Source organism: Tamandua tetradactyla, chromosome 6 (assembly GCF_023851605.1).
Source record: "Tamandua tetradactyla isolate mTamTet1 chromosome 6, mTamTet1.pri, whole genome shotgun sequence".
In the NCBI taxonomy this organism is placed as follows: domain Eukaryota; kingdom Metazoa; phylum Chordata; class Mammalia; order Pilosa; family Myrmecophagidae; genus Tamandua; species Tamandua tetradactyla.
In genome coordinates this window covers 54,570,505-54,595,032 of record NC_135332.1, presented here as the reverse complement: position 1 = coordinate 54,595,032, position 24,528 = coordinate 54,570,505, and the positions used below count along the sequence as shown (strand labels likewise).

The window sequence follows — 24,528 nt, the reverse complement described above, 5'->3', positions numbered from 1 at the left end:
ATTCTGGGCTAACAACACACCAACTGGCAGAGCTGACTATACTTTAGTTGTACATGGGCAAGGACTACATATATAAGCACATCTTCATCTCTAAACCTTGGGAATACTAAAAAAAAAGTAAATCTACTAAGGAAATAAAGCTATTAAAAATAAGTCTACTCATGAGATTTTGTTGGTTCGTCCACCGTGATGCCCCGATGAATACCAGATGATTTGATCAGTGCGTGGAAAAGTATTTGCAAAGTCCCCTTTGGGGAATGGTGAGAACGGGGGAAAATTCAACCTCCCCAAGTTGAATTCTTGATATTCTCACAAGCAGTGTGGACAACCAAAGCTATAGGCTGAGCCCCCAGTCTTGGGGTTTGTTCATATGAAACTTAACCCCACAAAGGATAGGTCAAGCCTATTTAAAATTTAGGCCTAAGAGTCACCCCAAGAGAGACTCTTTTGTTGCTCAGATGTGGCCTCTCTCTTTCGCCAACACAAGCAAACTCACTGCCCTCCCCCTCTCTATGTGGGACATGACTCCCAGGAGTGTGGACCTTCCTGGCAACGTGGGACAGAAATCCTAGAATGAGTTGAGACTCAGCACAAGAGATTGAGAAAAACCCTAGAATGAGCTGAGACTCAGCATCAAGGGATTGAGAAAACCTTCTTGACCAAAAGGGGGAAGAGTGAAATGAGACAAAGTGTCAATGGCTGAGAGACTCCAAATACAGTCGAGAGGTTATGCTGGAGGTTATTCTTACGCATTAAGTAGATATCCCCTTGTTATTCAAGATGTAATGGAGAGGCTGGAGGGAACTGCCTGAAAATGTAGAGCTGTGTTCCAGTAGCCATATTTCTTGATGATGATTGTATAATGATATAGCTTTCACAGTGTGACTGTGTGATTGTGAAGACCTTGCGTCTGATGCGCCTTTTATTTACCTTGTCAAGAGACGAGTAGAACAAATGGAATAAAAATAAATAATAAGGGGAACAAATGTTAAAATAAATTTAGTTTGAAATGCTAGTGATCAATGAAAGGGAGGGGTAAGGGTATGGTATGTATATATATATATTTTTTCTCTTTTCGCTTTATTTCTTTTTCTGTTGTCTTTTTATTTCTTTTTCTGAATTGATGCATAGTTCTAAAAAATGATCACAATGATAAATATGCAACTATGTGATGATATAGTGAATTACTAATTATATATGTAGAACAGAGTGACCAAAATAGGAATGTTTGCATTTAATTGGTGTTTTTTTAATTTAAAAAAATAAAAAAAATTTTAAATTTAAAAATAAAAAAACTCTTTCAGAAAAAATAAAAATAAACAAATAAATAAATCTACTATGGGAACAAAACTGTTGGACCATATTAAAATATAGTAGAAATGCTTTCGACTCCTTTTATAATGTACTATTTGAATAATCTCTGTTATTGCTTCCTTCCTTTTGGATGAATAACTGAAGGCTGAGCAAAGAATCAAGTTATTTGCTATAAGGCTCATATGGAAATGCAGATAAAATAATTACCTCTTTAAAATTACCATCTATATATGCTGTATGAACATATCTCGATAAAACTGTATTAAAAAATTATCATCCTCAGGCAATGCAACGGTGGCTCCATGGCAGAATTCTCACCTGCCATGCCAGAGACCTGGGTTTGATTTCTGGAGCCTGCCCATGCCAAAAAAAAAAACAGAAGAAAAAAAATATCATCCTTACATAACTACTTGTTGAAGAGTGCTTTGAAAACTATTGCTTTTCTCCTTCTTTCCTTTGTATATGTTATATTACACAATTTTAAAAGTTAAAAAAAATTATCATCTGTCTGGTACACATACATACCTGCACCCCGCCCCATTAAAGCCTGATCTCTGTGCCCCAATACCCACAAACCCCACGCTCCACGTGCATACTCACACCCTACCCACACATCGGCTTCTGCACACCTGCACAGTCCACTCGATGTGCATCCCGCCATGCCCTGCCTCCGTGTCCCCCATCTGCACCCTGCCCCTGTGCACCATGGCCTGTGAAGCTGCACCCTGCCACCATGGTCCCTGAACTGCACTCCCACAGGCCCGTGCCCCACACCCCATGCTCACTGGCTCACCCCCACCCTGTGCCTAGCCCTGTACCACAACCCATCACCATACCAATGTGCCCTGCCCTAGTCTTGCCTGTCATGCAAATATAAAACTTTAGACTACTGTAGGAAATCAACTCCCAAAGTAATGCTATCAAGATAATTACATGTCTTGAAGGCAATAGAAAATCACAAAGCATATGAAGATGCAGACAGATACAGCCCAGCCTAAGGACCAAATTAAAACACAGGAGGAGACAGAGTCCTTGGAACAACTAATCAAAGATGTTCAGACAACTCTAGTAAATAAATTTATTGGGTTGGCTAATGACATAAAGGAGATCAAGAATATACTAGAAGAGTTTAATAACACAGGTCAATACTATGGCAATGCAGATATCTCTAAGAACCTTCTACTTCAATTTTAAGAACATTCACAGCTTTGACATCTGATCAAATGGTATCTAAGTTAGTTTTTAATACTTAGAATTTAAGACTTTGCTATCTGAATGTGTAGATTTTTTTCCTCGCTGCCTTAATTTTAAATTGGTTTACGAAACTTACTGCACAAACACAGGCTTTACAATGATTATATGGACACTTTACTTAAGTTTGCCTATGGTGAAGCTAACTAAGATATCCATTTTTGGTGGTTCGAAGTATATTGTTTGTTTTCTTAAATAAAAAGGGAGGCGGAGTCAAGATGGCAGCTTAGCAATGTGTGCATTTTAGTTCGTCCTCCAGAACAATTACTAAATAACCAGAAACAGTACAGAACAGCTCCCAGAGCCACATCAGTGACCAAACACACAGCGTACCCCAGTCTGGACCAGCTGGACTGGCTGCAAGCCTCCCCAAAACCATGAGTTCCCCAAGTCACGGTGCCCGGTGCCCCTCCCCGACAGGTGGCTTCCCAGAGGGAAAGGAAAGAGACTCTAAACCTGGTCAAGCGGAGTTCGCTCATTGGGCTCATGGAAAAAGAGGAAAGGGAGAGGAAACAGGTTTTAGTGGCTGTGTTTCTACGGAGACTTGGGCAGCCTCTGGATTCAACGGCGGGACACCTCAGGCTGCAACTGCCCCAGGCATAGGCAGAAACGGGCTGCTTTCAGGGCTGTCTCCCACCTGTGCCTTCCCCAGGGGAGAGGTGAAGCTCAACTCAGGTGGAATCCCTCTCTCAAGGAATTCAGACCCCAGGGCTTGGCAATTTGAAGCCATTAAAACCAGCCTACAACCGCTCCTCTGTCTCCACCACACCCCCAGCAGGGAGAGTCTGCCAAAGTTAAAAGTGCCGCAACATCTTTAGCTGGTGCAACCCACAGGCAGACGCGCCACATACTGGGCAGGATAAGAAAAACAGAGCCCAGAGACTTCACAGGAAAGTCTTTTAACCTGCTGGGTCTCACCCTCAGGGAAAACTGATGCAGGTGACCCCTTCCTCCTGATAGGAGGCCAGTTTAGTCCGAGAAAACCTGGCTGGAGTCTATAATACCTAGTAGACCCTCCTAAGGGTGGGAGGAAAAAGGCACCACACAAGCAGGGCAAGAAATAAGAAAACAAGAACTGAAAAATTACCCTCTGTTAAACAAAACCTAAGCTAGAGGTCCGGAAAAAGCTGAACTGAAGGTCAAAGAACAGATAGACAACAAATTCATCTACCAAGAAAACCCTAGGTAAGAGAAGTGAAAGCAATCTCCAGAATAAACTAATTAAGGTAATTAAATGTCTAGACTCCAGCAAAAAATAACAAATCACACCAGGAAAATTGAAGATATGGCCCAGTCAAAGGAACAAACCAATAGTTCAAATGAGATACAAGACCCGAAACAACGAATTGAGAATGTACGAACAGACATGGAAAACCTCATCAAAAACCTAACCAATGAATTGAGGGAGCATATGAAGAAGGCAAGGAATGGACAAAAAGAAGAAATGGAAAGTCTGAAAAAACAAATCACGGAACTTATGGGGATGAAAGGTACAGTAGAAGAGATGAAAAAAACAATGGAAACCTACAATGGTAGATTTCAAGAGACAGAGGTTAGGATTAGTGAACTGGAGGACGGAACATCTGAAATCCGACAAGATACAGAAACTATAGGGAAAAAAATGGAAAAATATGAGCAGGGACTCAGGGAACTGAATGATAATATGAAGTGCACAAATATACATGTTGTGGGTATCCTGGAAGGAGAAGAGAAGGGAAAAGGAGGAGAAAAACTAATGGAAGAAATTATCACTGAAAATTTCCCAACTCTTATAAAGACCTAAAATTACAGATCCAAGAAGTGCAGCATACCCCAAAGAGAATAGATCCAAATAGACATTCTCCAAGACACTTACTAGTCAGAATGTCAGAGGTCAAAGAGAAAGAGAGGATCTTGAAAGCAGTAAGAGAAAAGCAATCCATCACATACAAGGGAAACCCAATAAGACTATGTGTAGATTTCTCAGCAGAAACCATGGAGGTGAGAAGACAATGGGATGATATATTTAAACTACTACAAGAGAAAAACTGCCAACGAAGAATTATATACCCAGCAAAATTGTCCTTCAAAAATGAGGGAGAAATTAAAACATTTTCAGACAAAAAAATCACTGAGAGAATTTGTGACCAAGAGACCAGCTCTGCAAGAAATACTAATGGGAGCACTAGAGTCAGATACGAAAAGACAGAAGAGAGAGGTGTGGAGAAGAGTGTAGAAAGAAGGAAAATTAGATACAACATATAAAATACCAAAGGCAAAATGGTAGAGGAAAGTACTACCCAAACAGTAATAACACTAAATGTTAATGGATTGAACTCCCCAATCAAAAGATATAGACTGGCAGAATGGATTAAAAAATAGGATCCTTCTATATGCTGTCTACAGGAAACACATCTTAGACCCAAAGATAAACATAGGTTGAAAGTGAAAGGTTGGGAAAAGATATTTCATGCAAATAACAACCAGAAAAGAGCAGAAGTAGCTATTCTAATATCCAACAAATTATACTTCAATTCTAAAACAGTTAAAAGAGACAAAGAAAGATACTATGTACTAATAAAAGGAACAATTCAACATGAAGACATAACAATCATAAATATTTATGCACCGAACCCAAACGCCCCGAAATACATGACGCAAACACTGCAAACACTGAAAAGGGAAACAGACATATATACCATAATAGTTGGAGATTTCAATTCCCCACTCTCATCAATGGACAGAACATCTAGACAGAGGATCAATAAAGAAACAGAGAATTTGAATATTACAATAAATGAGCTAGACTTAACAGATTTATAGGACATTACATCCCACAACAGCAGGATAGATCTTTTTCTCAAGTGCTCATGGATCATTCTCAAAGATAGACTATATGCTGGGTCACAAAGCAAGTCTCGACAAATTTGAAAAGATTGAAATCATACAAAACATATTCTCAGATCATAAAGGAATGAAGTTGGAAATCAATAATAGGCAGAGCACCAGAAAATTCACAAATACGTAGAGGCTCAACAACACACTCTTAAACAACCAGTGGGTAAAGGAAGAAATTAAAGAGAAGCCAGTAAATATCTTGAGGCAAATGAAAATGAAAACACAACATATCAAAACTTAGGAATGCAGAAAAGGCAGTGCTAAGAGGGAAATTTATTGCCCTAACTGCCTATATCAAAAAAGAAGAAAGGGCAAAAATAGAGGAATTAACTGTCCACTTGGAAGAACTGGAGAAAGAACAGCAAACCAACCCCAAAGCAAGCAAAAGGAAAGAAATAACAAAGATTAGAGCAGAAATAAATAAAATTGAGAAAATGAAAATTGAGAAAATCAATAAAACCAGAAGTTGGTTCTATGAGAAAATCAATAAGATTGATGGGCCCTTAGCAAGATTGACAAAAAGAAGAAGAGAGAGGATGCAAATAAATAAGATCAGAAATGGAAGAGGAGACATAACCACTGACTCCACAGAAATAAAGGAGGTAATAACAGGATACTATGAACAACTTTACGCCAATAAATACAACAATGTAGATGAAATGGACAACTTCCTAGAAAGGCATGAACAACCAACTTTGACTCAAAAAGAAATAGATGACCTCAACAAACCAATCACAAGTAAAGAAATTGAATCAGTCATTAAAAAGCTTCCCAAAAAGAAAAGTCCAGGACCAGACGGCTTCACATGTGAATTCTACCAAACATTCCAGAAAGAACTAGTACCAACTCTCCTCAAACTCTTCAAAAAAATTGAAGTGGAGGGAAAGCTACCTAATTCATTCTATGAAGCCAACATCACCCTCATACCAAAACCAGGCAAAGATATTACTAAAAAAGAAAACTACAGACAAATCTCTCTAATGAATATAGATGCAAAACTCCTCAACAAAATTCTAGCAAATCGAATCCAGCAACACATTAAAAGAATTATACATCATGACCAAGTAGGATTCATCCCAGGTATGCAAGGATGGTTCAACATAAGAAAATCAATTAATGTAATACACCATATCAACAAATCAAAGCAGAAAAATCACATGATCATCTCAATTGATGCAGAGAAGGCATTTGACAAGATTCAACATCCTTTCCTGTTGAAAACACTTCAAAGGATAGGAATACAAGGGAACTTCCTTAAAATGATAAAGGGGATATATGACAAATGCACAGCTAATATCATCCTCAATGGTGAAAAACTGAAAACTTTCCCCCTAAGATCAGGAACAAGACAAGGATGTCCACTATCACCACTGTTATTCAACATTGTGTTGGAAGCTCTAGCCAGAGCAATTAGACAAGAAAAAGAAATATAAGGCATCAAAACTGGAAAGGAAGAAGTAAAACTAACACTGTTTGCAGATGATATGATACTATATGTCAAAAACTCTGAAGAATCCACAGCAAAACTACTAAAGCTAATAAACGAGTACAGCAAAGTGGCAGGTTACAAGATCAACATTCAAAAATCTGTAGTGTTTCTATACACTAGCAATGAACAAGCTGAGGGGGAAATCAAGAAACGAATTCCATTTACAATTGCAACTAAAAGAATAAAATACTTAGGAATAAATTTAACTAAAGAGACAAAAGACCTATACAAAGAAAACTACAAGAAACTGTTAAAAGAAATCACGGAAGACCTAAATAGATGGAAGGGCATACCATGTTCATGGATTAGAAGACTAAACATAGTTAAGATGTCAATTCTACCTAAATTGATTTACAGATACAACGAAATAACTATCAAAATCCCATCAACTTACTTTTCAGAAATAGAAAAACCAATAACCAAATTTATCTGGAAGGGCAGGGTGCCCTGAATTGCTAAAAGTATCTTGAGGAAAAAAAACGAAGCTGGAGGTCTCACGCTGCCGGACTTTAAGGCATATTATGAAGCCACAGTGATCAAAACAGCATGGTACTTGCATAAAGATAGATATATTGACCAATGCAATCGAATAGACTGTTCATATACAGACCCTCTCATCTAGGGACATTTGATCTTTGGTAAGGCAGTCAAGCCAACTTACCTGGGACAGAACAGTCTCTTCAATAAATGGTGCCTGGAGAACTGGATATCCAAATGCAAAAGAATGAAAGAGGACCCGTATCTCACACCCTATACAAAAGTTAACTCAAAATGGATCAAAGATCTAAACATTAGGTCTAAGACCATAAAACAGTTAGAGGAAAATGTAGGGAGATATCTTATGAAACTTATAATTGGAGGCAGTTTTATGGACCTTACACCTAAAGCAAGAGCACTGAAGAATGAAATAAATAAATGGGAGCTCCTCAAAATTAAACACTTTTGTGCATCAAAGAACTTCATCAAGAAAGTAAAAAGACAACCTACACAATGGGAGACAATATTTGGAAATGACATATCAGATAAAGGTCTAGTATCCAGAATTTATAAAGAGATTGTTCAACTCAACAACAAAAAGACAGCCAACCCAATTACAAAATGGGAAAAAGACTTGAACAGACACTTCTCAGAAGAGGAAATACAAATGGCCAAAAGATACATGAAGAGATGCTCAATGTTCCTGGTCATTAGAGAAATGCAAATCAAAACCACAATGAGATATCATCTCACACCAACCAGAATGGCCATTATCAACAAAACAGAAAATGACAAGTGCTGGAGATGATGCGGAGAAAGAGGCACACTTATTCACTGTTGGTGGGAATGTCAAATGGTGCAACCACTGTGGAAGGCAATTTGGCGGTTCCTCAAAAAGCTGAATATAGAACTACTATATGACCCAGCAATATCATTGCTAGGTATCTACTCAGAGGACATGAGAGCAAGGACACAAACGGACATTTGCACACCAATGTTTATAGCAGCATTATTTACTATTGCAAAGAGATGGAAACAGCCAAAATGTCCATCAACAGATGAGTGGCAAACAAACTGTGGTATATACATACGATGGAATATTATGCAGCTGTAAGATAGAATAAAGTTATGAAGTATGTAACAACATGGATAGACCTTGAGAACATTATGCTGAATGAGACTAGCCAAAAACTAAAGGACAAATACTGTATGGTCTCAATGATATGAACTGACATTAGTGAATATACTTGGAATATTTTGTTCGTAACAGAGACCATCAGGAGATAGAAATAGGGTAAGATATTGGGTAATTGGAGCTGAAGGGTGACAGACTGTGCAACAGGATTGGATACAAAAACTCAGAAATGGACAGCACAATACTACCTAAGTGTAATACAATTATGTTAAAACACTGAATGAAGCTGCATGTGAGAATGATAGAGGGAGAGGGCTGAGGACATAAATGAAATCAGAAAGAAAGATAGATGTTAAAGATTGAGATGGTATAATATAGGAATGCCTAGAGAGTATAATAATAGTGAAATGTACAAGGTACAATTTTTAAAATGTTTTTGCTTGAGGAAGAACAAAGGAATGTCGTTATTGCAGGATACTGAAAATAGATGGTAATTATTTTAAAATGTCACCCTCTGTGTGAGACTAAAGCAAAAAATGTTTATTTGTTACAAAATTTATATTTTGACCAGTGCATTTCCTAATATAACTTAAGTAGATAGTTTGACTGAATGCCATAAATTCCAAAAATCTCAGGTAGGACATGAGATTTTGCTGGTTTGTCCAGAGTGATGCCCCGATGAATCCCAGAGTGATTCGATCAGTGAGTGGAAAAATATCTGCAAAGCCCCCTTAGGGGAGTGGTGAGAATGGGGAGAAATTCAACTTCCCCAAGTTGAATTCTTGACATTCTCACAAGCAGTGTGGACAACCAAAGCTATAGGTAGAGTCCCCAGTCTTGGGGTTTGTTCATATGACACTTAACCCCACAAAGGATAGGTCAAGCCTATTTAAAATTTAGGCCTAAGACTCACCCCCAAGAGAGCCTCTTTTGTTGCTCAGATGTGGCCTCTCTCTCCAGCCAACACTACAAGCAAACTCACCACCCTCCCCCTGTCTATGTGGGACATGACTCCCAGGAGTGTGGACCTTCCTGGCAACGTGGGACAGAAATCCTAGAATGAGTTGAGACTCAGCATTAAGGGACTGAGAAAAACCCTAGAATGAGCTGAGACTCAGCATCAAGGGATTGAGACAACCTTCTCAACCAAAAGGGGGAAGAGTGAAATGAGACAAAGTGTCAATGCCTGAGAGATTTCAAATACAGTTGAGAGGTTATGCTGGAGGTTATTCTTACAGATTAAGTAGATATCCCTTGTTATTCAAGATGTAATGGAGAGGCTGGAGGGAACTGCCTGAAAATGTAGAGCTGTGTTCCAGTAGCCATGTTTCTTGAAGATGATAAAATAATGATACAGCTGTCACAATGTGACTGTGTGATTGTGAAAACCTTGTGTCTGATGCTCCTTTTATCTACCTTGTCAACAAAGGAGAACATATGGAATAAAAATAAATTATAGGGGGAACAAATGCTAAAATAAATTTAGTTTAAATGCTAGTGATCAATGACAGCGAGGGGTAAGGAGTATAGTATGTATAACTTTTTTTTCTCTGTTATCGTTTTATTTCTTTTTCTGTTATCTTTTTATTTCTTTTTCTAAATCGATGCAAATGTTCTAAGAAATGATGAATATGCAACTAAGTGATGATATTGTGAATTACTGATTATGTATGTTGTTTTATTTTGTTTATTTTTTTAATTAAGAATTTAAAAAATTTATTTAATAAATAAATTTTAAAAAAAAAGAATTGTCATTTTCCCCACTTAATAAAATGCGTTATTAGTGAAGAAAATAGAAAACCGGAGAAACTTTACAATGGGTGAAAACAAAAGCTAAATTAAATCAAACAACATACAAGTACTTATTGAGCCTATTATAACTGTCTGCTACCGGGCTTTGCATCTTGGAGCAAAAATGAAAAATATATGAGACATAGACATATTTATAATTTAATCCTCATACCAAATTTTAGGAGTGGCTTCTTTGGACTAATTCAACTTTAGATGTAGAGATGATAAAGAGATAGAGATATAATGCTTTTAAAGTAAGGATATTAATGGAATTGATTCTTGAGAGGAAGACTGAATGTGATGCTTCTGTATTGTGTTAAATTTCTATTTTGAATTTACTCAAAAAAAATTTAAAAAAAAATAAAAAGTAAAAAAAGACACTAGAAGAGCATAAAGAAGAATTTAAAAGAATGAATAGAAAAATAGATATTACAGGGGTTAAAGATACTGCAGACCAAATCCAAAACATACCAGAGACATACGACAACAGATTTGAAGAGGCAGAAGAAAGAATAAGTGAGCTAGATGACAGGACAACTGATTTTGAACACACAAAAGAGCAGATGACAAAACAGATGGAAAAATGTGATCTGGATCTCAGGGAAATGATGGACAAAACAAAGCACACAAATATAATAATTAGTCCCACAAAGGGAAGAGAAAAGGGCTAGGAAGATTAGTTGAGGATATAATGGAAGAAACTTCCCAACACTTATAAAAGACAGAAATATACCAATCAAAGAAGCCCAACACACCCCAAATATAATTAATCCAAATAGGCCTACTCAAAGAAGCATACTAATCAGTCTGTCAAACATTGAACAGAAGCAGAAAATCCTGAAAGTTAAAAAAGAAAAACAATCTACTGCATACAGGAGAACCCACATTAGACTGAGTTCAGATTACTCAAAAGGCACCAAGAAGGTGAGAAGACAGTGGTATGATATATTTAAGATCCTGAAAAATAAAGACTTCCAGCCAAGAATTCTGTACCCAGCCAAACTATCCTTTAAAAGTAAGGGAGAGATTATGGGCGGGTCATGGTGGCTCAGCAGGCAAGAATGCTTGCCTGCCATGCCAGAGGACCCAGGTTCGATTCCCGGTGCCTGCCCATGTGGGAAAAAAAAAAAAAAAAAAAAGTAAGGGAGAGATTAAAATTTTCACAGACAGACAAATGCTGAGAATTTGTCAACAGGAAACCAGCTCTATAAGAAATACTAAAGGGACTTATGCTGGGTGAAAAAAACAGGCAGGAGAGGGAAATTTGGAGGAGTGCACAGAATTGAAGAGTACCCATAAAGGTAACTTAAGGATAAAAAGAGAAAGAGGGAAAAGAATATATATATCTGACAAATAAAATCCAAAGGATAAGATGGTGGATTCAAGAATAACTTTACAGTAATAACTTTGAATGTTAACAGACTAAACTCACCAATTAAAAGATACAGATTGGCAGAATGGAATAAGAAATCTGATCCAGCTAGAAGCTGCTTTCAGGAGATGCATCTTAGATCCGAGGATACAAATATATTGAAAGGGAAAGGATGGAAAAAGATGTTCCTGTAAGCTGCAACCAAAAGAAAGCAGGGGCAGCTATATTAATATCAGACAAAACAGATTTTAAATATAAAGACATCATAAGAGACAAAGAAGGACACCCCATATTAATAAAAGAGACAATTCACCAAGAGGAAATAATAATCATAAATGTTGATGCTCCCAAACCAAGGAGTTCCAAAGTCCATGAGACAGACATTGGTAAAACTGAAGTGAGCAATAGATGTTTCAACAATAATAGTCAGAGACTTCAATACCCCATTCTCTTCTATAGATAGAACAACCAGGCAGAGGGTCAACAAGGAAATAGAGAACTAGACCTAACAGACATAAATGGGTTGTTATACCCCAAAACACTAGGATATACATTCTTCTCTAGTGCTCATGGAACATTATCCAGAATAGATTACACGCTGGGGCACAAAATTGGTCTTTAAAAATTTAAAAACATGGAAATTATTCAAAGCACTGTCTCTGATCACAATGGAATGAAGCTGGATATCAATACCCACCAAAGAAAGAGAACTTTCACAGATATATGGAGATTAAATAACACACTCAAACAACCAGTGAGTCAAAGAAAAAACTGCTACAGAAATCGGTAACTATCTGGAGACGAATGAAAATGAGATATGACATATCAGAACTTATGGGAGGTGCCAAGGCAGTGCTGAGAGGAAATTTTTTGCCCTAAATGCCCATATTAAGAAAGAATAAAAAGCAAAAATCAAGGACTTAACTGCTCACCTGGAGGACATACAGAGAGAATAGCAATGCAAATAGAAGAAAAGAGTAACAAAGATTAAAGCTGAATTAAATGAACTGGCAAACACTACAACCTCCAGATGGGTCCCTGGAACAAATGTGTCCTGAAATGCAGAGGAGTCAGCCTCTCCAGAACATCACCTAGCACCACCCTCTAATCCCATACTATCAGACAGCCCCTTCCAACATGAAAAAGCTAGAATGGGCACAGCCCAAATACCCCTAATGAGTGGGAGAAAGATCAAAGGTGATGGTGGAGTTATACAGAGAAGGTAGGGTTTAAAAAATGAGTACTACTGCTGAATCATTATACTGCTATTTATTTTAGCCTCCAATAGGGTCTTGAAGGAAAACCTAAAACTGTGGAACTGTAACCCATACCAAACTCTGAAATCTGTTCTGTAACTAATTGTTCTTGTGTGCATTGAAATTTGTTGCTCTTTATTCATATACCTTATTTTTCACAGTGAAAAATAATAAATAAATTAAGTAATTGGAGAACAAAAGATAGAAAAAAATAAAAAAAAAAACTAAAAATTGGTTCTTTGAGAAAATCAGTAAAATCAATGAACCACTAGCAAGGCTGACAAAGAAAAAAAGAGAGAGAGGATACAAATAAATAAAATCAGAAATAAGAGAAGGGTCCCTGAAGAAATAAAAAAATCAAAAGAGGATACTATGAACAACTATACACCAACAAACCAGGCAACTTAGATGAAATGGGCAAATTCCTGGAAACAAACAAACAAGCTATACTGACTCAAGAAGAAACAGAAGATCTCAACAAACCAATCACAAGTAAAGAAAGTCAAACAGTCATCAAAAATCTCTCTACAAAGAAAAGCCCAGGGCCAGATGGCTTCACAGGAAATTTTATCCGACATTCCAAAAAGAACTAACACCAATCCTGCTCAAACTTTTCAAAAAAAAACTGAGAAAAAAAGGAAGACTGCCTAACTCATTTTATGAAGCTAACATCACTCTAATACAAAAACTGAGTAAAGATGCCACAAGAAAGGAAAACTACAGGCCAATCTCCCTAACGAATACAGATGCAAAAGTTATCAACAAAAAACTAGTAAATAGAATCCAGCAACACATTAAAAGAATTATACACCACGACCAAATGGGGTTTATACCAGGAATGCAAGGGTGGGTCAACACAAGAAAATCAATCAGTGTAATACAGCACATTAACAAATTGAAAGAGAAAAATCACATGATCATCTCAATTGATGCTGAAAAAGCATTCAATAAAATTCAACATCCTTTTCTGGTAAAAACACTTCAAAAGGTAGGAATCAAAGGTAACTTTCTCAATATGATAAAGGGCATATATGAAAAACCCACAACCAGCATTGTACTCAATGGTGAGAGACTGAAAGCCTTCCCCCTAAGATCGGTAATGAGACAAGGATGTCCTTTGTCACCACTATTATTCAAATTGTACTAGAAGTTCTGGCTAGAGCAATAAGGCAGGACAAAGAAAATAAAAGGCATCCAAATCAGAAAGGAAGAAATAAAACTTCCATTATTTGCAGATGACATGCTACAATACTTGTAAAATTCTGAGAAATCTACAACAAACCTTCTTGAGCTAATAAATTCAGCAAGGTGGTGGGATATAAGATTAATGTGAAAAAATCAGTAATGTTTCTATACACAAGCAATGACTTAATGGAGGAAACAATTAAGGAAAAAATCCATCCAAAATAGCAACTAAAAGAATCACATATCTATGGATGAACTTAATTAGAGATATAAAGGACTTCTACACAGACAACTATGTAACATTGTTAAAAGAAATCAAAGAAGATCTAAATAGGAGGAAAGGCATTTCATGCTCATGGATAAGAAGATCAAATGGAGTTAAGATGTCCATTCTACCCAAATTGATCTACAGATTCAATATAGTACCAATCAAAATTCCAATAACCTACTTTGAAGACTTGGAAAAGCTAGTTACCAAATTCATCTGGAAGGGAAAGGGACCCCGAATAGCTAAAAGCATCCTAAAAAGAAGAATGAATCGGGAGGATTAACAATTCTAGAGTTTAAACTTTATTATAAAGCTGCAGTGATCAAAACAGCCTGGTATGGGCACAAAGAAGTATCAACCAATGGAACTGAATTGAGAGCACAGAAATAGACCACCAAATCTACGGTCAACTGATCTTCGACAAGGCCCCCAAATCCACTGAACCACGACAAAATAGTCTTTACAATAATTGGGCATGGAAGGACTGTATATCAATAGCCTAAAGAATGAAAGAGGACCCCTATCATATATCTTATATATAATTAACTCAAAGTGAATCAAACACCTAAATATAGGAACCAGTATGCTCAAGCTCCTAGAACACAATGTAGGAAAGTACCTTTAAGACCTAGTAATAGGAGACAGCTTCTTAAATTTTACACCCAAAGCACAAGCAACAAAAGAAAAAATATATATAAATGGGAACTCTTCAAAATCAAATGCTTTTGTGCCTCAAAAAACTTTGTCAAAAAAGGTGAAGAGGCAGCCAACTCAATGGGAGAAAATATTTGGAAATAACACATCAGATAAGGGTTTGATATCCCGTATACATTAAGAAATCATACAACTCAGCAACAAAAGAACAACCCACCCAACTATAAAATAGGCTAAAGATATGAATAGACATTTTTCTGAAGAGCAAATAAAGATGGCTAAAAAGCACATGAAGAAATGTTCATTCTCATTAGCTAAAAGGGAAATGAGACACCACTTCACATCTGCTGCTATTAAACAAACAGGATATCACAAATGTTGGAGAGGATGTAGAGAAACTGGAACACTTATTCACTCTTTGGTGGAATGTATAATGGTATAGCCACTATTGAAGACAGTCTGGCAGTTTCTTAGAATCTAATATCGAGTTGCCCTATGATCTGGCAATATCACTACTCAGTACATACCCAAAAGAGCTGAAAGCAGTGACACAAACAGACATTTGCACATGATGTTCATAGCAGCATTATGCACAATCACCAAAAGACGAAAACAATCTAAGTGTCCATCAACAGTCAAGTGGATTAACAAAATGCAGTATATACATATGATGGAATATTATATATTACATAGCAGTAAGATGAAATGATGTCCTGACACATATGACAAGATGGATGAAACTTGAAGACATAATGCTAAATGAAATAAGCTAAATACAAAAGGATATATACTGTATGATTTTGCATTTATGACTACAGTAAAGGTAAAATCAGAGGTTTATAACATAGAATATAGGGGACCTGTAAATACATGGAAGCTAGAGATGGATGAACGGTTAGTTAATGAGGTTGAACTTAAATGTAAGGGAATGGATAAAAGTGAAGGAAGTTCATTATTGGATTTATAAGTAATATTGCCATATTGAAGGTGAACATAATTAAAAGGGGTTATAAGAGACATACATTCCAACAATTAACACTACACATATAAATAAGTTCTTGCATGCATGAACTACTGCAAAGGTATAAATCTTATACAAAGAGTTTATAATATTGGAGTATAGGGGGAAAACTACTATTGCATGCTATGGGCTGGTTATTTACTTCATAGGAAGACATCAACAGCACCGTAGTAATACCAGGGGTAAATAATGAGAGGAAGGAACAAGAATTAAGGGGAGGTTTGGATCTTCTATTTGGTGAGGGTGTGTTTACTGGTTATTTTTCTCTTGGGAACAACGAAAATTACCTAAAATTATGAGTGTTGATGGACTACTGACTTTGGACATTATACATAATGCCCAATGGATGGAGGTGGCTGAAGGAAACACTGTCTAAGAAGTGGAATGGCGAACTGTAAAATATACATATGATCAAATACTGTGCAGCTACAGAAAGGAATGAAGTCATGAGGCATGTAACGTTGTGAATGAACCTGTGGGAAATTATGTGATGTAAAATAAGCCAGAAACAAAAGAGAAAATATTGTATAGTCTCATTTAGAAAATATTTATAAGAAAATTGGGGCTTAGATTTTAAGCTCTTACAGACACATTTAGTCCAGAGCAGTAATTGCTATTTCTAGATATTGAGAGGCCATGCTATATATGTATAACCTAGTATTTCCCTGGAACTTTGGGTACCTATGTGTCACCTAAGACTCAGGGTAGAGTCTGGCAGTTCTGAGGGTCAGCTTCACCACAAACAACTGTTAAAGAATTTGAAAAAGTGACCAGGCTTCAATTAGAGATAAGAATGAGGTCAACTGGGTTGAGAATAAGGTAAATTAGAATACAGGTTCTGTATTTTAGAACTTCACTTACTCTATCTATGAGACCAAAAGAAGAAAGGTTTATTTTGTCAAAAAAAAACCTATATTTTCTGATAGCACATAGTCTAACTCAACCTGTCTGGATAGATCATTTAAACAACCCAAACAAAGGAAACCCAAAATGGGATCGAGTGCTTGAATTCTCTATAGCTTAATGTAATGCCCGGATACACCTCTGAGTATGTAGGACAGATAATTTAGAAGTTTTGGTAAAGTCCCTAGAGGGATGGGAGTAAAAATATGGAACTTTTAAACTTTACCACCAGGGAAACTCTTGATACTATCTCAAACATTAGGGACTCTCTGGTCAATAGGTCAAGCCTTTGACCTTGAAGCTTGCTCTTGTGAAGCTTATTTATGTTGCAGAGAAACTCAGCCTTCCATAGGTATGCTCAAGAGTTACATCCAGAGGACACCTTTCATTGCTCAGATGTGGCCTCTCCATCTCTAAGCCTAACTCTGCAAGTAAAATCATTACCCTCCCCCCTAGTGGGACATGACACTCAGGGTTAAATGTCTCCCTGGCAATATGGAATATGACTTCCAGGGATAACCTGGCCCTGGCACCATGGGATCGACAATGTCCTCCTGACCAAAATAGGGATATGAATTCTAACAAATAAGATATTAATGACTGAGAGAGTTCAAATAGAGTTGCAGGACTACTCTGGAGGCTACTCTTATGCAAGCTTCACCTAGACATTGCTACTTATCATGGTTAACCAAAACCATTCCTAGTAACCCTAAAGACCACCTAGGGCTTTATCTGATATTCTACAGAGGTTCCATACACTATGATTGCTTTCCAGAAATTTACAACCTCCAGATGGGTTCCTAGGCCAAATAAATTCTGAAACGCAAAGGGGCCAGCCTCTCCAGAACATCAACTAATTTCATCCCCCATCCCATATTACTGACATACCTTTCCAATATGAAAAAGTCAGATGGGCAAAGCCCAAATACCCCTAAAGATTGGGAAACAGATCAAAGGAGAAAGTGGAGCTATAACAGAGAAGACAGAATTTAACGAATGAGTATGACTGCTGAATTATTATATTGACATTTATTTTAGTCTCCAGTGTCTTGGAGCAGCTAGAAGTAAAAACCTAAAATTGTGAAACTGTAAACACACCAAACTCTGAAATTTCTTCCACAATGAATTGCTGCTGTGAGCTTTGAAATGTATGCTTTTTTGTATATATGTTATTATTCACAATAAAAAATAAATTAAGTTAAAAATTATTATCTATAGAAAACTTGAGATTTCAGTGTTTTCACAGATGTGTGATCTAGAATATGATCAAATAAATTAACGATATATTTTTCATTAATTATTAACAATTATAAGGTGTGACTTACCTTATTTTCAGTCTAATTTTGTTCACGACTTCATCTATGTTTGCCAGAGACTACAATAGAGAAGGAAAAATGCCCAGCTGTTATTTAACTTCTTGAAATTCCCCTTTAAAGGGTTATTTATAAAATCCCAGAAAACTTAATCACACCGTATATCATTTTTTCTTTTAAAAAATATACAGCAATAGTTGGCAACTACTGTCAAATCCAGTCAAGTACTTTTTATAAATAAGGTTTATGGGAACACAGCCATAGCCTTCCATTTATACAACTCTATGGCTCCTTTTGTGCTACAATGGCAGAGCTGGGTAGTTGCAACAGAGACTGTATGGCCCACAAAGCATAAAATATTTACTATCTGCCCTTTACAGAAAAAGTTTGCTGACCCTGGTATAAAGGTTTGTGACATATTCATACAACAGAAAACTCACAGCAATGAAAATGAATGAACTATTGCAACATGCAACATGGATAAATCTTACTAATACAATGTTGCACAAAAAATAGTAGACACTAAAGGGTATATAACATATGACTCCATTTTTATTATTAAAAAAAAAAGTGGACCTGAGAGAATAGGAGTTCTGCAGGTCTGAAAGTCAGCATTGACACATACAACAACTGTTAAAGAAATTGAAAAAGAGATCAGACTTCAATTAGAGATAAGAATGAAGCCGAATGGGTCCATTCTAAGGTAAATTAGAATACAGGGATAAGGAGAACATTGTCTGTATTTTAAAATTTACTTACTCTATAAGACCAAAGTAAGAGATTCATTTTTGTCCAAAACCTAAATTTTCTGATAGAACATAATCTAACTCAACCTGTTTGGACAGATCAATTGAATAACCCAAACACAGGGAGTTCAGAATGGGAATGAGGGCTTGTAATTCTGTATAGCTTAATGTAATGCCCAGATACATTGTAGAGTACGTGGGGCAGATAATTTAAAAGTATTGGCAAAGTCCCCTGAGGGATGAGAGTAAAAATATGGAACTACTAAAGTTTACCACTAGGGAAACTCTTGATAGTGTCTCAAACATTAGGGACTCTCTAGTCAATAGGCAAGCCCTTGATCTTGAAGCTTGCTCTTGTGAAGCTTATTTACGTAGCGGAGAAGCTTAGCCTACCATAGTTACACCTAAGAGTTATTTCTGGAGGACATCTTTTGTTGCTCAGATGTGGCCTCTCCCTCTCTAAGCCTAACACTGCAAGTAAAATCATTACCCTCCCCCCTACATGGGACATGACAGGGTTGAAAGTTTCTCTGGCAACATGGGATATGACTTCCAGGAATGAGCCTGGCCCTGGCACTGTGGGATCAACAATGTTTTCCTGACCAAAATGAGAAAAAGAAGTGTAACAACAAGGCATCAGCAGCTGAGAGACTTCAAATAGAGTCCTGAGACCACTCTGGAGGCTACTCTTATGCAAGCTTCAGTAGATACTGCTATTTATCATGGTTTGCCAAACCCCAACCAAATCCATTATGGCCAACCCTAAAGAACACATAGGGCTCTATCAGCGATTCTGCAAAGGTTCCATGTACTATGAATACTTTCTAGAAGCCTACAACTTCCAGATGGGTTCCTAGGCCAGATAAGTCCTGAAACCCAAAGGAGCCAGCTTCTCTAGAACATGAACTAGTTTCATCCTCCTCCTACCCCATATTATCAAAAGCCCTTTTCAACACACACAAAAAAGTTAGAATGGGCATAGCCCCAATATTCCTAAGGATTGGGAGAAAGATCAAAGCAGAAGGTGGAGTTATAACAGAGAAGATAGGATTTAACAAATGAGTATGACTGCTCAATCATTATACCAATACTTATTTCAGTCTCCAATGTCTTGGAGCAGCTAGAAGTAAATACCTAAACTTGCAGAACTGTAACCCATACTAAACACTGAAATCTGTTCTATAACTAATTGTTGTGATATGCTTTGAAAATTATTGCTTTTTTGTATATATGGTATATTTCACAATTGAAAAAAAATGGACCTTTTCTCTGGTATTAGGAGTCAGGATATTGATTATCTAGGGGGAGGTAATGACTGTGAGTAGGTAAGAAAGGGCCTTCTGAGGTTTTGGTAATGTTTTATTTCTTCATTTGGTTGATGATTACTTGGTTGTATTCATTTTGTGAAAATTCAATGTTATACACCTAAGATTTATGTACTCCTCTCTATCAATGTTATACTTCAATAATACTTTTCTTTAAGTATATAGGTCCACTAGAAAAAGTTTGTAAGGATATACACTAGTAGTTATCATCTATACTAGCTGTAATCTATAAAAAGGATTTAAAATTTTTCTTCTTTTTGCCTATGAATATTTTCTAATTACTCAACACTGACTATGCATTGCTTCTATAATTATAACAAGGTTATTTCTATTTTTAAGCCATTGACAAGTCAAACAAATGGATCATTTCCAACCTTGGACTAGAGAAAATGTGTGGAAATGGTGCCCCCTAATGGAGTAAGGTAGGTAAAATTTTATAGCACTATTTCAATTCGAGTTTTCAAATTATACCTTTACAAGTCCTCTTTCTTTTGCCTCCAAAAGATATTTTACATCAATAAGAACTGGAGGTGAGGCAGGAATTGGGCTTCTAAATTACTACTGCTGATTCTTCTGCCAGGATGAGACCAGGAGGTTGCCAGGAGCAGATCAAGTGTTGAGAAATGGTCACAAACATTAAGATGCCAGAGTAGTCCATTCACATCTCATCTACTGTTCTGACCTGCCAATGGTTACTTAGGATTTTCAAAAATTTAAAAACAAACCGAAATAAAGATGAATTTCAGAAAAGAATAGTTAGTTTAATTGACGAATCTACTGTCAACTGTCACTTCAAAATCGTATTGGGTATGAAAAATAGAAACTGTAATGAACGAAATATATCTTTTCGTGAAAGAAAAGAACACATTGTGGATAATGATCCCCATGTGAGCAGCTGTCAGAGGACCTGGGTGTCAGCCCAACCCTGCCACTGCTAATTTGTCAGATGTCTAGAGGGCAAGTTATTGAACCTCTCTGAATTTCTATTTCTGCCTTGCATATCTTGGCTGGAACACACTATTTTCATATTTTTTGGTATTTAAGTAGTATTAATTGGGGAATCTGAGTGAAGAACATCTATGAATTTTTGTATTATTCTCAAACCTTCTTTGAAAATATAAAAATGTATCAAAAATTTAAAATACATTTTAACCTATTTAAAATTGGTAAAACATGTAAATGACTTTAAAAATTCAAATAGTAAAAGAGGGAATAATAAGACTGCTTCTCACTTTGTCCTGCCTGTCCCACTAGCTCTCCTCCCCACAGGCAAAGGTGCTGAGTCAGTTTCTTTTAAACCCTCTTAGAGACAGTCTATGTATTATACTTATATTACCTTTTTTATATAATGTACAATCTTCCTGGAGATCATTTCACATCAATATGTACTGATTTGGTACAATAAAAATTTCTTACATTTAATCATTCTTAGACATCAAGTCTTGCTCAAGCCTTAACAACACTTTTAAGTATTATCAAAAATATTTATGGATTCAGTTTTTCACTTGCATTTACAATAGTGAAAAGCTGGAAACAAACTACATGTCCAGTAACAGAAACATTAAATAAACCATGCCATATTTATTCGAAGGACCTTTATGCCACCACTAGAGATACTGATCAGGGAGGCTATAAAACAACAAAGAAGATTGTTTGTAACACACTAACAAGAGGAAAACATTTTTAAAATATCAAGTATCCCATGAATATAGCTATTTAAAGACCAGGAAAAAAAATCCTAAAAAATACTTGACTATATGGTAAGTGGACTCCACGGGTGCCTCCTTCTCTTTATTTTCCATATTTTCTATTAGGGAAGCAAAAGAGAAAGGGCATTAAATTTAATTGTGAATCTATTATGCAACAGTGTGCAAGCACAATTCTAGACACTTTACAGAAATCATTTCCCTTACTCCTCTCAAGCACTTAGGTACACTATTATCATCTCAATGTAAAGAACGGGGACTTAACTCTGGAAAGCTTAAGTTTGTGCCTGAAGTCATGAAAACAGCAGCAGCAGAGCTGGTACCACACCACCTCTAAAGCAAGGGTTTTCCACCTATTTTTTTTTAACCCAATACACCTGAGGGATATGTCATCCTTCCTCCTCCTATCACTTCTGCACCTCAGAGAGGCAATAATTCTCTCTGGGCTTGAGAGCCTCTCCTAGAGTTGGGAAAAAGCTCCATAGAATGCAGATCGGCTACTGGGGGGTGGGGGGGTAGGTGGCACATCTTCTTTGATAACTACTCATCTAATTAGGTTGTAATGTGGTTGTACAGTTCTAATTTCATCATTTAAAAATGTTTTCATTATTGAAAAATATTTCCTGATTATAACAGTAATTCTGATGGTTACACAAAGTAAGTAAAACCACCCCACACTTTTGGGACACTATCTTCTAGCATTCTTTCTATGTAAATATGTGGTTCCTCTTTCTCCCCCCATAAAGTGGGATGATAAGCAGTTTGGCATCCTGTTTTGTTCAAGTAACAATATGGATCCAAAACATTTTGTGGGCCATTAAAAGTTCTTTACAAACACATGACCTTTTTTCCCCAAAGTTCTTAATTTTGCTGAACCTTTATATTAGTTTTACAAAAATTTCACCTAGTTTCTACTAACCAAACCCACAATGGAAAAAGGAGACAAGAGATAACCTATGTTTTACTGTTAGGAGACAAAAAAGGTTTTCCAGATCATTGTTACCAAATCTGGCTCCTCTTCACAACTACCTGGGGAGTTCTGTTAAATACAAAAACCAGAGCTCTAGCCCTCATCAGGACCTGGTGAATTAGAAACAATCTAGTGATCTGCTCTAGCACACACTGCTACATCCACGCAATCACAGATGCACAAGTACTTACCATTCAATAGAAATACACTCTGCTCCTTGGAGTGATATTAAATTTATTCTAGACATACTGATGTCTACTGTTGTTCTAGTTTGCTAGCTGCTGGAATGCAACACACCAGAGATGGACTGGCTTTCAATAAAAGGGGATTTTTTTTAGTTGACATATAGCTCTTCAGAGGAAAGGCAGCTAACTTTCAACTGAGGCTCTTTCTTACGTGTAAAGGCACAGGGTGATCTCTGCTGGCCTTCTCTCCAGGCCTCTGGGTTCCAACAACTTTCCCCAGGGGTGATTCCTTTCTGCATCTCCAAAGGCCTGGGCTGAGCTGTGAGTGCTGAGATGAGGTATGCTGAGCTGCTTGGGCTGTTCTACCACCAGCCAATTAAATCAAATATCATTCATTGCATCGGCACACCTCCTAGCCAACTGCAGATGTAATAAGCAACAGATGAGGTTCATGTACCATTGGCTAAATGGCCACAGCAACAGAACTAGACACCTTCACCTGGCCAAGCTGACACCTGAACCTAACTACCACAACCTTAAATAATCTAAACTCATAGTTAACAAATATACAAATATTTTACTGTAGGTCCATGAGGTATATAGATGGCTTTTGCTCAATATCTAGAAATAGTTAAATTATATAGATACCACCTTTTTAGTTAAGGTGTAATGGAGAGGCTGGAGGGAACTGCCTGAAAATGCAGAGCTGTGCTCCAGTAGCCATGTTTGTTGAAGATGATTGTATAATGATAAAGCTTTCGCAATGTGACTGTGTGATTGTGAAAACCTTGTGTCTGATGCTCCTTTTATCTACCTTATTGCCAGACGAGTAAAACACATGGATTAAAAATAAATAAATAATAGGGGGAACAAATGTTAAAATAAATTTAGTAGATTGAAATGCTAACGATCAATGAAAGGAAGGGTAAGGGGTATGTTAGGTATGAATTTTTTTCTATTTTTTTTAAATTTCTTTTTCTGAATTGATGCAAATGTTCTAAGAAATGATCATGATGAATGTACAAAAAAAAAAAAAGTTGGGAATAAATTAGAAGAATGGACCTACCTACCTTATATAAAGAACTTCAACTACACAGCTATTGGTTTTTTCTTTCTTCCTTTTCTTAATTTTTTTTGTCATAATGTAAATATAACATAAAATTAGCTATTGTAACCATTTTCAGTGTACAAATCCAATGACATTAGTTGCATTCACAATATTGTGCTACCATCAGCTCCAACTATTACTAAAACGTTTTCATTACCCCAACAGAAACTGTACCATTAAGC

At 36.7% G+C, this 24,528-nt stretch overlaps 1 protein-coding gene and 1 long non-coding RNA gene across 2 annotated transcripts in view; one reads left to right on the top strand and one right to left on the bottom strand.

Moving 5' to 3' along the window:
* LOC143687975 (uncharacterized) overlaps positions 1-21,122 on the top strand; it is a 77,801-nt gene extending 56,679 nt beyond the window's left edge. The window contains exons 2-3 of the long non-coding RNA XR_013177769.1: positions 20,717-20,799; positions 20,882-21,122. This is a non-coding gene — a long non-coding RNA (uncharacterized LOC143687975). The remainder of the gene's footprint in view (positions 1-20,716; positions 20,800-20,881) is intronic.
* The window catches only part of VPS53 (VPS53 subunit of GARP complex), a 269,084-nt gene that overhangs the window by 235,071 nt on the left and 9,485 nt on the right, over positions 1-24,528 (bottom strand). Inside the window, exon 3 of the mRNA XM_077165441.1 lies at positions 18,319-18,368. Coding sequence (XP_077021556.1) covers positions 18,319-18,368 — 50 coding nt within the window. The remainder of the gene's footprint in view (positions 1-18,318; positions 18,369-24,528) is intronic.